General features: G+C 34.3%; 1 protein-coding gene and 1 pseudogene across 6 annotated transcripts; one reads left to right on the forward strand and one right to left on the reverse strand.

The window, feature by feature from the left end:
* The window catches only part of LOC136233723 (uncharacterized), a 149,433-nt pseudogene that overhangs the window by 19,485 nt on the left and 115,314 nt on the right, over window positions 1-14,634 (forward strand).
* Window positions 1,755-13,529, reverse strand: LOC136233543 (mitochondrial inner membrane protease ATP23-like). 6 transcript variants are annotated; one of them, XR_010690879.1, is made up of 7 exons: window positions 13,302-13,529; window positions 10,006-10,168; window positions 9,711-9,832; window positions 9,111-9,248; window positions 8,907-8,990; window positions 6,188-6,457; window positions 1,755-2,380 (listed from the first exon to the last, which is right to left on the reverse strand). XR_010690879.1 is itself a non-coding variant. In XM_066023231.1 (7 exons), the coding sequence occupies exons 2-7, from the start codon at window positions 10,088-10,090 to the stop codon at window positions 6,311-6,313; spliced, it is 480 nt and encodes a 159-aa protein (XP_065879303.1). In that variant the 5' UTR covers window positions 10,091-10,168; window positions 13,302-13,520; the 3' UTR covers window positions 5,228-6,310. The 6 variants fall into 6 exon arrangements, 2 of the variants coding, with proteins under 2 accessions (XP_065879302.1, XP_065879303.1); XR_010690881.1 differs by lacking the exon at window positions 1,755-2,380 and adding an exon at window positions 2,390-3,624; XR_010690880.1 differs by lacking the exon at window positions 1,755-2,380 and adding an exon at window positions 2,390-3,550 and having other exon boundaries at window positions 13,302-13,528.

Here is a 14,634-nt window from a genome sequence, read left to right on the forward strand (position 1 = left end):
TCTACTTAGGAACCCAATTCACCAATTTCTCTATCTTTTACAAAAACCAGGATATGGAGATACGAGACCTGATTTCTGGAGGTGCAGCATGTGCAGTTCTGGGTTCTTCTTCTTCCAATCCTCTTGGCGCCCTCGCCAATTCTCTCATTGGTTCCTCTTCCAACACCCAAGTAAAGCTTTCCCCTTTTATTCTCTTCTTCAATTTTCTCCTTTTTCTATCTATAACTAAAGAAAATTTCATTAATCAATTCAATTTCTTTCTTTTTCTAGTTATAAATTGTTCTAACTGTAATGTGAACAGGAGAGGTTAAAGAAAATCCATATTGTCAACAACCACAAATTCCAAGAATCGATTTTAAGTTGAGGACCCCTTAAGAGCTCTTCGAGTCTATTTTTACGGGTATTTTTAGAGAGAGAAAATAGAAAGAGTGAGTGCCGACGAATTTGATGAATGTACTCTCCATGAAAAATCATTCACCACCATCTTAGAATCATTAAAAGAAAAAAAAGTGAAGAAAAAGATCAAAATATTTACAAAAACGTTTAAATTAATAGAAGTTCGATTAGATTAATATTACAATTCAACCATTCCCGGCAACGGCGCCAAAAACTTGATAAGTATTTTACGTATACATACATATGAAGGCAAGTGCACCTTAATCGTGTATCAAATAATAAAGTGAAAGTAGAGTATCGTTCCCACGAGGGTGATGATTATAAGTATTAATCTTTTTGTTTACTATCTATTATCTAAACAATCGAAAAGTAGAGTTTGTTGGGTGACCAAGTTAAGGCTTAATTAATAAGTGAAATGAAAATTAGACAAATTAAGTGAGAAATTACTTATAGTGAGAGAAACTAAGGTTTTAGTTTCATTTAACCTCTTTGTTTGGTAATAACACTTAACACTTTTTAAATTGTTTTATCCTTTCTAAGATGACGATTTTTTTTATTAACTAATAAATTCTCGAGATTGGTTCTAAACTCTTGATTAATTACTTTTTAACCTTGGTCCGGTTAAAGTAATTAATCTAGAGAAGCATTAAGTTTTATCAATCTAAACCTTTTTAACCTACTTTACCTTGGTCCGGCTAAAGTGATTACTTAAGATTCAAGAAAAACTGCTTGATTAATTAGTTCTAAACATTCGATTAATTACTTTATTTGGTCCGGCTCAAGTAATTAATCCAAAGAAGCATTAAGTTTTCTTAGTCCCAAACCTTCGATTGATTACTTCACTTTGGTCCGGCTCAAATAATAAATCTAAGATTTGTAATAAGATTCATGAAAAACCAATAAGCCACATTAATTAGTCATTAGATCCAACTTATGAGTTTCGGTTAATCAATTTAATCACGGTAAATATAAATGATTAATTATATTGGAGTTGGGATTTGGTACATCTCTAACAAGCATTAAGAATCATAAGTTAGTTCTTAAAAGGATAAACATTGCTTAATTAGGTTAAACGTAATTACCACATAATTAAGGTTAAGATCTGCTTTTAGCCTTAATTAAGGGGGTTTTATCCCATGATTAGATTAAAACACACCTTAGAAAGATAGATACTGGAGTTCATAGTAATAAAAGAGATCAAATTTTAGAAGAAACTGTAACGACGATTGTCGAACGAACTTTCTTGGTGACTTGAAGCTTACTTTTATTGGATGAACTTTTCCACAAACAACAACTTGAGCACAACAACAAAAATTACAAAAACAAACACAAATGATTCTTGAAGAGAAGAATCAACAAACTAATATAAAAAATGGAAGAATTAAGCCTAATCTTGGTGTGTCTTCAAATAGCTCTCAAGGTCTCCTTTTATAGTAAAATGACACATATGCTTCCAAAGACCAAGTCTCCTTATATCCCCCTAACCCCCTAATCTTCCAAATTCAGTTTTAAAGAGGGTGATGGAAGACTTTAACAATTTAGGAGTTGAAAATATGCGAAGATGGGGAAGCAATCTTAGGCTTCAACATGTACATCAACTTAGGACAATATTTTGAGTCTCTTACACTTCGAATTTGGAGATGATTATTATTAGTCATTTGTTCATCTTTCTCTTAGTTTTCCAACTCATTTTGAATCACCTTAATCCGAGTCATATGAGAGAGATACGATTAAAATAAGAAAATATGTCAAATCTGCCCACCATATGAACGAAAGGACTTTCACCTACAGCACCCACCTCGATGAGGTGCATGGATTTAAGTGAATAAACTTCACTAAAAACCCACATCAACGAGGTTGGGATGCATTTCGATGAGGTGAAGGGACTAAAGTGAAAAAATGATGTTTTCGGCTCCGTTTTGCTTAGGAAACTTCGTTTTGAGTCCCGATTTTGGTCATTTGTGATGAAACCTTGTGATAATGCCTGAAAGCACACGAAAAAGACTTAGATACATAAAATTAAGAAAATGTACAAAAACTATCATTAAAACTTATCAAAATGTTACGAAAAAAATAGTAATTAAGTACGAAAAATACTATAAATTACGACGATAACAATTAATTACCTCAACTATCATCACAAAATGCTATAAATAGGGTATAATCCTTCATTAATACTCACTCATTCAACACATCAAAACCCCTTCCTAAAGGTCCCTTCCAATGCTCTCTCTTTAAGTTCTTAACTTTTGTTCTTCCTAGTTCTTAGTTCTAATTCTTTTTTTTAGCTTGTTTTAGCTTCAATTCAAGTTTTTAATAGCTCCTTTTCAAGTTCTTTCAATTTAATTTAGCCTTCCTAAGCCTAAAGTTCTCTCTTCCTTAGTTACAATTGCAATCCAAATTATTTTTTCCAGCTCTTGTTATAATTCGTCCAGTTATTTTTCGAGCCCGATTTCGTCTATTTAAAGTCCATTTTTGTTTTCGATCCCTTTTAAACATTCGTCCTGACTTTCTGAAGTTAAATTTAGCCTTTTATTTTGCCCAATTTCATGTTCAAAAACTCCATTTACAAGTCAATCTTTGCACCTCAAATCGTTTTAGACATTCTGTTTTCAGCTTTTAGTACAATTTGAAGGTTAGAGTTTGGAGGTTAAAAGAAGTAAGCATTTAACTTCCATCAACCTTCATTTACTCTCCAAAAACAACTCCCAAACAAGGTTAATGTGATATTTAACCTTCCATTACTCTCATTTACCTCCATTAACTCACTCCCAAACAAGGGTTTAAGCAGTAGAGATAGCCAAACAGTAGTAATGCCGAAGCTTCGTCAATTTACTATAACTTGCTACTCTAGACGAGTATTGATGCCTCTTTGTTTTTTTATCTCATTTTAATTTTTTCCCTTAAATCCACTTTAAAAATGTCAATATTATTATCTAATGTAATTATCTTTTTTCATCATTATTATTAATTAATTTTAATTTTTTCCTTTAATCGAGATGACTCTAAAATAAACGGTAAGGCTAAAATTAGCCTCCGGATATGAAATCCTAGCTTCACCACTGTCTACATCTTATGCAAGCTTGTGCTACACCAGAGTTGCTGCTGACCAAACAAACTAGCCTCCAGGTCGCAACATCGTGCAGTATACCACCTGAACAATAAACCTTTAAACAACATTAATTTGGTCTGAAGAATTATGACCAACCATCATCATGCCAAGAACCTCTGCATAAAATTATGACCAACCAATTGTTTAAACTAAATTGGCATAATCCAAATTTCAAATTATGCATAAAATTAAACACTGGACTTTAAACAATTTCATATTTTTCTAACCATCTCAATTGAGTTCATCAAATAAACACATCTAATTAACTTTTCGAGAGACACTAATTCTTAACTACAAATGACTGAGTATATAATAGTACATTGGGTAATAGTTTCATTTTTTTACAACAGTGGTAAAATGTACAGCACACTGCATTGTTTGTGCCAAATGGAGACTTTCTTTTTACAAAATTAATATCCCAGGATATCATATACATTGATATTAACCAAAAATAAATTACTTTTCAGGATATTGTTGATTTGTATGTGCCAAATGGAGATTTTCTTTTTGCAAAAATAATATCTTAGGATATCATATGCATAATAGTAACCAAAAATAAGTTACTTTTCAGGATACTTTTGATTTTCATAATCAGGTTTGATAAGTTTGCAAACAGTCACAGAGTATATAAATATACATGTATCAGCAAATATGTTTATTTGAATTTCATCAAATAAATAATTTGAATAGCTAAAAGGAAAATGAAATGAAGAGTCTTCAAATGTTTATCATCCTCATCCTGCTCTTTTTGGTGATCACTAAAGGTACAAGGATATATATATAAACCTTATACTTGTCTTCTATAATTCAAATGCTAGGCATCTTATCGATTTGCTTTTCTTTCTTTTTAATTCAAGGTAAAATTGATGGTTTGGTTTGATATTCTAATTGTAATTTTAATCTATTATTATTGTTATGAATGTTGTAGAAAGCAGCGTTGTAGAGGGAGCCCCAACAAAGGTTTGCGTAAGAGCTGAACCTATCAATAAATGTACAGAGAAGGCTTGCAATGATTTGTGCTTGGCTAAATATAATGGTAGCGGATACTGTGTTGTTTCTGGATTTTGCAGTTGTATTTTCCCATGTCCACCTGCTTAATGTGTTTTTTTAAATCTTTTATTAGAAAACATCTATATTTTATATTTATAATAAATATATGAAGCATGGAAATTTATGTTATGTACAAATCTCCCTCACCTATCAAGTAATCCAAATTATTTCTAGACAGCTTCTTCTAGGTTCTCTTGAAATAGAAGAAATATCTCAAAAGTGTTTTCAACAGATCTTGTTTCGAATGTATTACGACTGTTCATGGTGGCACACAAACAATTTCATGTGGAATCTCTTATTGAGGACAACTACTTAATTCATCTCGACATGAGTACACCATAGTTGATAAATCGAGATTCGACTTGTGACTCGAAATCCTTATTTTGTAAATCGAGACTCGTGAATCAAACCAAATCATAAAATTCAGATCAAATTCAAAATATTATAAGAAAATAAAATATTAACCATGTTTAATTTTAAATACTACTCTAAAAATGTAATTTTAATATCCAATTAAAAATTATATCAAGTTATCAACCAAGCACTTAAGTTAAAATTCAAATCTAATACAATCCTAATAAAATTAATTGCCAAAGAATTCTTCGTCATCGAAAGAATCATCTTCTTCTTCCATAACCACCATTTCCAATTCCTTTCCAAACACTTAAATTGTTCAATTAATTAACCTCAATTGAGTGTCTTTTATCAAATTTATATATCTGATTTATGTCGCTGCACTTGCACGGTTGAGGCTTGAAGTTAATGATGATGACTAAGCAATTGATGTATTTCATTTGAGTAATGGAGTAGGAGAAATTTTTTGTTGCAGAAAACCAAAAGAAAACAAAGAAAGAAAGTTGAAGAGAACGAAAAAAAAAAAAAAAAAGGACGTTTGAAGAGAACGAAAGAAATAGAAGAGAAAACGAAAGAAACAGAAAGAGAAGGAAAGAAAGAAAGAGCTGGAATTTTGTAAAGTCTAAACAGTCTCCTAGTTTTCCATAACTTTTTAATTAGTTTTAAACAGTCTCCTAGTTTTCCATAACTTTTTAATTAGTTTTAGTTCAGCACACGTTTTTTACTCTTTAAATAAAAAGAGTTTATTTCTTACTTTTTTATGAATTCATGAATCAACTGAATCGATGGACTCAGCTGATTCACTACCGATTCAGCCGATTCATGTCCAATTTCAACTCGAAATCATACAGACCGGATTGAATCGTACAAATCGCAACTCGTACAATTCTAACCACAACGAGTACAACTCTGGAAATATAATACTTCAACATGGAAATCCAGCATGACTCGTTGGCAAACCTATCTTTGATGTCTAACAAACACATACCAAAATCAGAATATCCTACTTGATATGTGATTTCAACTTTGGAAACATTAGGTACTCAGTATTTACTCAATAATTTGTATATAACATTTCAGAACTAGCAGAAGCATAAATAGCTTCCAGGAAACACAAGCAAATGCAGAGTCATTAAGGGACATAATAGAATGAAACAGATACAAACAATAGCAAGTTATAAAGAACCACAACAACGTTGGATATTGCACAAAACCTTGTTGATCTAATAACATGCAAATAAACAGTGAGCAGAAACAAAAGCAGGAGGATAATACCAAAATTTTCAATATCTTCCATAATATTTTTGAAAGACCACTCGTGCTCCTTGCTATTCGTAGCATCTGTTTGATTTGTCTTGTCTTCTTCATTTTCTTTGTCTTGCTTGTGTCGGAGCTCTGTTAAACTGCAAATACAGAGAAACATTGCAAATAAGTAATAGCTATACATGCATAAATACATATATCAAGTTTTAAAACCAAGTACGAGAAGAGTATGGTACCTTGGCAATTGGAATTTTCCCTACCCGTACATTTGTAATTATCACTCTGTATTTTGTTTCCATATAATTACCCATTTAATATAAGAAAAGGGCATAAATATGCAGAAAAGGCAAATAGAGAGAGAGAGACGGTTTTCTAGGGGAACAAAGTCTGCAAATCAAATGCTTGGATTAAGAAGGAAAAAACGAATAGCAAAACAGGCAAAATGAAAGCCATAAAAACAAACAAATGCACAATTATATGAGTGCCATTTGATTTAAATATGTTTTTGAACAAGAGCTATTAAAATAGCTGCAAACACTATATGAAATTTTAATGAAGTAAGATTAAGGAAACATCCTAGTTTTAATAACACAACTCGTAAATCAGACTTTCGGTGAACATATGAATTACGAACAAACATGCATCTTCAATATCCACGTCAGCAGCATGGTTTCAGTAGGGGAAAACCAATTGAAGCTTAAGAAACCAACAATAGAAGTTTGTTTCAATGGAGCTGAAGCAGTACATATATAACTGGATAAAAAATTATTACATAAAAGTTTCCAAACTTGAAGGGTTCAACTAGCAGATAATTCTTTAAACAACGGAACAAAACCGTTGAATATGGATCACCACCAACAAAAACAAATTCAACAGATTACAGAACCATTCAACCATTTAAATCAAAGTATTAATCCAAAACTAACAGGTTACATAAGTTATTCAAGAAAAAAAAAGTGCAAAGTTAATAGTAAGACAAAATATTGAAAGGAAAAAAAGTATTAAGCAAAACAAGCACAGGCACCTTCATATCAATGTTCTCTTTATCTTTATACCTGCTTGCATTTTTATATTATGATGTATCAAGTGGTTAAAGATAGGTAGATTAAAGGACCCACTAATGAGAAAAAATGTGTTCCAACAGTGAAAAGGATCCACTAGGTTTTCTTTTTGTTCTTTCTAAGCTTCTAAACTGTTGATTTTTCAACAAAAGATAAACGTGGTGCTCCCAGGCATTGGTCCATCACTCAAGTCAATTCAAGCTATTCCTGTTTAGCTTGTAGTTTCAAGAAATAAGATTCAACTACTAAACATTCAAATATTTACTGTACAACCGGATTCTGCAGCCTCACAAAAAGAAAAAAGAAGTGTCTAGAATCTTTTTGCTTTAAGCAATTTCATAGGAACAAGATCAAAATAAAAGAAGTTGACAAAGCATGCCTTTTACACTAACACAGCTGATTAATATTCCACTAATTACCTCATTGATGCTAACGACAAATGGGTGGAGATTTCAGAAAGCTGCACAAGCATTTGAGACCTCAGGAAACCCATATGCCTTCCATGTAGATTGGTTGGCTAGTTGTTAGAATCGTACGAGTCACGAGTCGATTCGTACGATTCGATTCGATTCATGAAGAATTCGAGTCGTATCTATGGTACGACTCGGAAGCTTCATGAATCGGCCAAGTCACTACCGATTCGGCCGATTCATCGAGTCACCGAGTCACCCGAGCCGGTCAATTCAGGCCACCATTTAAAAAAAATCAATTTTTAACAACTAAAAAATGTACCGCAGAAGAAGATGACTATTCACTTTACAAAAACAAAACAAAAAAAACGTACACAAGTTATGAAACACAAATAGTTTCAATTAGATGACTCTTCACTCTACAAATTCCAAAACCTTCCCTCTTCTTTTCTATTTATTTATTATTATCTTCTTCTACTCTTGATTCTTTCTATTTTTCATGTTCTGTCTGTCTCTACTTTCTTTTATTCTGTCTCTACTTTCTTTTATTTTATAACTTGATATAATTTCTATTTAGATATTAAAATTGCATTTTTGGACTAATATTTAAAGTAAAATATGATTAATATTTTATTTTTTTATAGCATTTTGAATTTGATCTGAATCTTACGATTCGATTCGATTCACGAGTCCCGATTCGTGAAATGAGATTTCGAGTCACGAGTCGAATCTCGATTTAACAACTATGGCTAAGCTACATTAACTAACCTGGGAAATACACAGACCTTTTGTTTTTCTAAGAGAGAGCAAAGAGAGATGGCTAATACTATTGGAATTCAAGATGTCAATGCCATTGCCATCCACTGTCAACCAATTGGACACAAAAATAAACTAGAAGCATCAGACTGAAAGAGAGGTTATTCTTGGACAGTCTCAAAACAGAAAATGAAATAAAAGGGGCGGCCCGGTGCATTACGCGTCCCCGCTAAGCGAGGGTCCGGGGAGGGGTCCCACCACAATGTGTCCCCTTGCATTCAATTATCACACATCCTTTAATGAGCGGCCCTGCTTCATTCTGCAGGTGAGATTTTAAAGTTGAAAGGCGCAGAAATGCTGCTTAAAACATGACTCAACCAATTTAACCCACACAGTTCACAGGGACATTTCCATGCAGGATATTATGAATAAAACTAGCAAAAGAAGGTATATATTGAGCAGGAGTTTGAGCTTGTGGGGAAGCTTTTATAGTGTAGATCTTACTTGTCCTTGACCTCTTAACTTCGTGTAACCCCGCAACAATTCCCTTTTAAAGTGACAATCTCCACTTAGATTACCAGCACGAATCTATATCACAAGAATAGGAGAATTAGAAACCATGTATCAAAATGAAAGCAAAATGGAGGAACGCCAAACACAAATTGCAAAGAAGCGTTGGGAATTGGAAGTAACAGCCGTGATTCCAACCTCGCTACAGGCTTGATGAGCACAATCAGACCAGTTCAAGTTTGCAGCACGACATTGATCATAAGCATGAATCAGCTTACGTATAACCACTTGGTTGACTTCATCTTGGATTCTCAAGTGATTATGGCACACTACTATCTTACATGGCAAAGACAGAAAAACAAACATCATAATATAAATTAATTATTACCAGAAATTCAGAAATGGCAATAGGCACACAAATTTTTAAAAATAATTCGAGGGGGGAAAAATGAAAACTACAGGGTGACCAACTGAAGAAAAATCAAACAAATGTCATTTATCTCACAAATTATGAAAATAGTATGATCTACATCAACCAATTTCTGGAAAAACTTTACATAATTCATAGCAAACCTTTTGTTTACTTCACTATTTACCAGAAACACTAGAGTATAATTAATCAATTTGAAACGAACATAATGAAAGATGCAGTAACTATACTGTCAATTGCACACAAGGACCGGGGAAACAAAAGCCTAAACTTCCACAAGGTACAATAGACAGTAACAGCTAGGGATAAACAGGCCAATGCAAAAAAAACTAACAAAGAATTTGCACAAATAAACAAACAACTCTTACCCCTTCACCGGGAACATAACCACCAGTGATGTTCCTATCACAATCATAGGCCTTGATGAAATTGTCACCAACTCCACAGCCTGCTTTCTCCAAATGCTTCCTCAAGAATTTCACCATTGGATCTATAGCCAACAAAGAGACATGGAAAATATTCAATAGTTGAACTTGATAAGCAGAGCATACTTTTGGAATTAGAAACTTTTTGCAGTTATTCCTCTTTCTCCAAAATGTGAAAAAGCCTAAGCCCTAGTCAAATTTATGAAAGGGGAGGAATAACAGTGATAGATAATTATACTTCGCAGACTTCGTCGAATCCTATCGTCGCATTCTTCCACTGTCATGCCGCCGGGGCGAGGGTTCTGGGAAAGGTTGTTTTCCATTCTTGTAAATGACAGGGGTTCTGCTTCTGTTTATTTCTTTTGTGGGATACAGTTCACCATTTTGCGTTTGTTCTTCAACTGCGTTTAATAATGTAAAATTAAATTAAATCAACTAAATTTAACATAAAAGTCATTCAATTTTATATTTTCTAATATCATCACCACTAAACTTTAATTAATGTCTCAAAATGAAAATGTTTAAGAATTAAAGTTGTTTACAAACATGGAACCACATTTTTTATTTTCCAAAATCACAATTTTTCGAGCTTTCGCTCTCTAAACATTCAATTTCTCTCTCCTAACAAAAAAAATACCTAAATGACCTCAAATCAAAAAAATTGAAGAACTAAAGTTGCTTAAAATATCATTAATTTTTAGAATTTTCTATTTTGAGATCATCAACTGTCATCCTGAGGTCATCATGCATCTTCAATATCCAGGCTCAATAGGGGAAAATACAATTGAAACTTAAAGAAACCAACAATAGAAGTTTGTTTCGATGGCAATGAAGCAGTACATATATAAAGGGATAAAAAAATTATTACATAAAAGTTTTCAAACTTGAAGGCTTGAACTAGCAGATAATTCTTTAAACAACGTAACACAAAACAAAAACAAAAACAAATTCAACAGATTACAGAACCATTCAACCATTTAAATCAAATTATTAATCCAAAATTAACAGTTAAGTTATTCAAGGAAAAAATTGCAAGGTATTCAAACTCAACAATAAATGACCTAAGCTATTCACGAATTCAAGAAGGCAGATTTTCGATTTTGCTTCAAACCTAACCTTTCAAGTCAAAATTAGTGGGTAGTGATCAGGCAGTGAAGTAGAACGAAAAGATAGAGTCCGCTTTGGCCTGTGAAGGGATTCTGAACAAAGTTAACTGGTTCGTCCACAGAAGTCTGAAGACGGAAGCTCAAGTTATGACAAACAGACTCGCGATGCAATATGGGGAGGGACGAAGACGAGGGAGGAGGAAGACCGATGAAGAGGAGCAACGAGCTTATTTGAGAATTGGGAAAGAGGTGTTTCGGAGAAGAGAGTGGAGCACGGCTGAGAAGAAAAGTAACAAAACTGGCTACAGAACCTAGCTAACATTAGCTTGTGCACCATTAATATTTTATTGGGTAAATGATTTACAACATTTGTGTCATTGCACACTTTGTATACAACCTTCAATTTGTTTCACTAGTACGAATTGAAGTCAATACGCCGGTTACCTCTATACCCTCTTATTCCTATTCTCGAGTGAAAAAACCATAGTTTTCTCAGACACATCTACCTTCTCGTATGTGTAAGCCCCTCCTCCATTCTTGCTCAACTCTTTTCTATACAACAACAACAAAGCCTTAGTCCCGAAATGATTCGGGGTCGGCTAACATGAACCATCATATAAAACCGTGAAATCAAGTCGTGTCAGCGACACAAATTCTCTCCCTCCACTCTTTCCTATCCACTACCATATTTTCCTCAATCTCCAATAAACTCATATCACTCTCGATCATCCTCCTCCAAGTTTGTTTAGGTCTCCCCTACCCCTCACCACTACATCCCTTTGCCACTCTTACGTCCTCCTAACCGGCGCATCAAGCGCTCTTCGTCCTACATGGCCAAACCACCTTAGTCGGTTTTCCCTCATTTTATTCTCAATAGATGTAACCCCTACTTTTGTCCTAATTATTTCATTACTCACCCGATCCTTTCTCGTATGACCACACATCCATCTATATTTAGCAATTTTATCTTTCTCTTTCTCTTTCTCCCTCGACCATAGCCTGGAACAAACCATAAAGAAAGGATCATAATTTTTAGCATTCGCCCCAAGGCCAAGCATTTTGCATCTGAGATTTCAGTTTCTGAAAACTACTGTTACGGTTATGTCCTGGGGTCATAGTTTCACTCTGACAATGCCGATGGATCAGAGGCACTAGCTGAAGAGGTTGGTCACCTATATAGGCATTATGACCACCATCTCCTCCAGCCAATTTAAATGCCTCATCTGTAACATGTTCTAACACCACATATGGTGATAGTGGCTGCTGCTAAGTTGTTTCCCTCTTCATGTGATTCAGCATCTTCCTTTGTATCCATCGTCATTCATTCATGAAAACACTTAGCTCACTGTGCAAATTTCACCATACTCATCATGATAGTACAGTGACTATACAGCCGATAGGGGTATTTAAGAAAGCTTCCAAGGTTTGATTGTGTACTCGAAAAACTCCTTTCATCTTAAATATGATTGCATTTCTACCTATCTCTTCCGGAAACCGGGTAATTTCGCCTGACGGAAGACGAACCTGACTAGTTACCATATGAATATTTGCAAACATTGAATGCACCTTTGCTACTGAGAAAGATTCAATATATTGGATAGCAATAAGAGTATTCCCGTAGTAGAGATCAATGATCATGTGACTGAAGTCCACACCAGCCTTCTTGTTTGGATTCGTGAAATTTGTCAGTACAGAGAGATCAGCATTAAGCAGAGCGCAGCATCAACATATTCTAAGCTGACCCCAGAACAACAGGATCGCCCTCGTTGATCACAAGCATCTGCATATCAGCGAACTGGGCCCCTAACATGGTTGATAGCAGCCTTTTGTGCCATTTTCTGGATTGTAATATTTCTCGGAGGTCTGATTGTGCTCATTATTCCAAGCCATTAAATTCCCCATTCTCAATTACACAACAAAGCTCCAACCCATCATCACAAATACTTAGTTGTAATTTGTATTTGTAACAACATATAAGGTCAATCTCCCGAACTGCTAGGATCTCAGTTAATCTTTCCCTACATCAACTGCTGAAACTAATGTAGGTGGTTTTATTTTACCTTGAATGTAGAATTCAGAAATAAATCTGAATCAATACTTTTGTGACATTTATTTCAGTATTTACTAGGTAGTGGGGATATCTTTCATTCTAGCAAGATCTTTGTATGTCTACACTGATATTCCTAATCAAGTTTCAGTTTGGCAAATGTACAGGTACAGCAAATAAAATCCAAACAATAACAATAACTTAGATAAAACATGGCTTAGAAAAAATTGAAACCTTGGATATAAAAAACAGCAAATAAAATCGAAAAGAACCCCAAAGAAATTTGAATATAAACAGTAAATAAAATCAAAGAAATTTCAGAAGCAAACAAAGGAGGATTAAACAGGCTAAAAGCAAAAAAAAACAGAGGATATCAAGTACCTGGAGGAGCCGCCGCTGGTGGATGGAAGAGACGCCGCTGGTGGAGGAGATTTTCTAGGGGTTTTTTTTCAATTAGTATCGCAGGCAGGGATGAAAGAAGAAAACTAAAGATTATAAATTTTGGGTTATTTTTTAGCGAAAATTACAAATCCGACCTATTTTGAAAGCTCATTTACATATTAAGCATAGTTGTTTAACATCTTACAAATCTTGACACTTTCACTATACTTGGACAAAAATGTCCTCATCTTCTTCATTCCTTCATCTTGATAATCCAACTCAACTTTCACGATGACGTTTCCGGACTCATCCAACATCTTGGCAAACTCTGCTCCTTGTTCTCTGTTTCCACACAATTCTTCGCAGATTTGAACAAATTTGAAGTAATCTGAGTTAACCTCAAAACTTTTCTCGCATCTTCAACAGAAATTCTGAAACGATTAGGAGGCGGTTCATTCTCCAATCGGTATGGAGAGGAACTCCGGCAACTGTCGAGTTGTCGCGTTGCATATATAACGTGACATCATATATAAACTATTATTTGTCGCGTTGTCGCGTTTTCATATATTATCTGTCGCGTTATATGAAAACGCAACAACGCGACAAATAATAGTTTATATATGATGTCGCGTTATATATGCAACACGAGAACGCGACAACTCGACAATGTGAATTAGCAGAAAAGAACAAAAAGAAATTAGAAGAGATTCCCCAAATGTCGAAGTCTTCCTTGTTGTATTTCCACACACAAACTCATCTTCTGGCCCTTTGTACTCCTCAAAGAAGCTATAGTTCTCAGATCTCATGAAGCAACCATCTAGAAAAATGTGACCGATGTTGTTAGAATACCATTGAGGAAGAACTGTATGTCCCTCAGCGTAGCACAATAGACAAACTAGTAAATAGAGATCTTCATAACACTATACCGTAAATCTCAGCCCACTTCGCAAAGCATCGGAACCTCACAGGCTCGATTTGGTAGAGGTTTCCGACCACCGGCCATGGCCTAGGTCCCGGAGGAAGCTTGTAACGGAAGCGACATTAGATTAGGTAAGATAAGAAAATGAGAAAACTGATAGAGGAATTACAGGAAGAGCCATTGATAGGGAAAAACTGGCATCAAGGGAGGAGGAGAAGGAAGAGGAGAGAGTAGTCCATGGTTTAAGTGAATTTGACGAAGAAGAGAAGAAAATGAGGGTATTTTGGTCCAAATCAAGTGAGAGTGTCTAGATTGGTAAGAAGTGAAGCAACTATTCCTAATATGTAAATGGACTTTCAAATAGGCTCAATTTTGTAATTAACCCTTATTTTTTACTGATTAAAACTTTTTTTA

This window comes from Euphorbia lathyris, chromosome 6 (assembly GCF_963576675.1).
Source record: "Euphorbia lathyris chromosome 6, ddEupLath1.1, whole genome shotgun sequence".
In the NCBI taxonomy this organism is placed as follows: domain Eukaryota; kingdom Viridiplantae; phylum Streptophyta; class Magnoliopsida; order Malpighiales; family Euphorbiaceae; genus Euphorbia; species Euphorbia lathyris.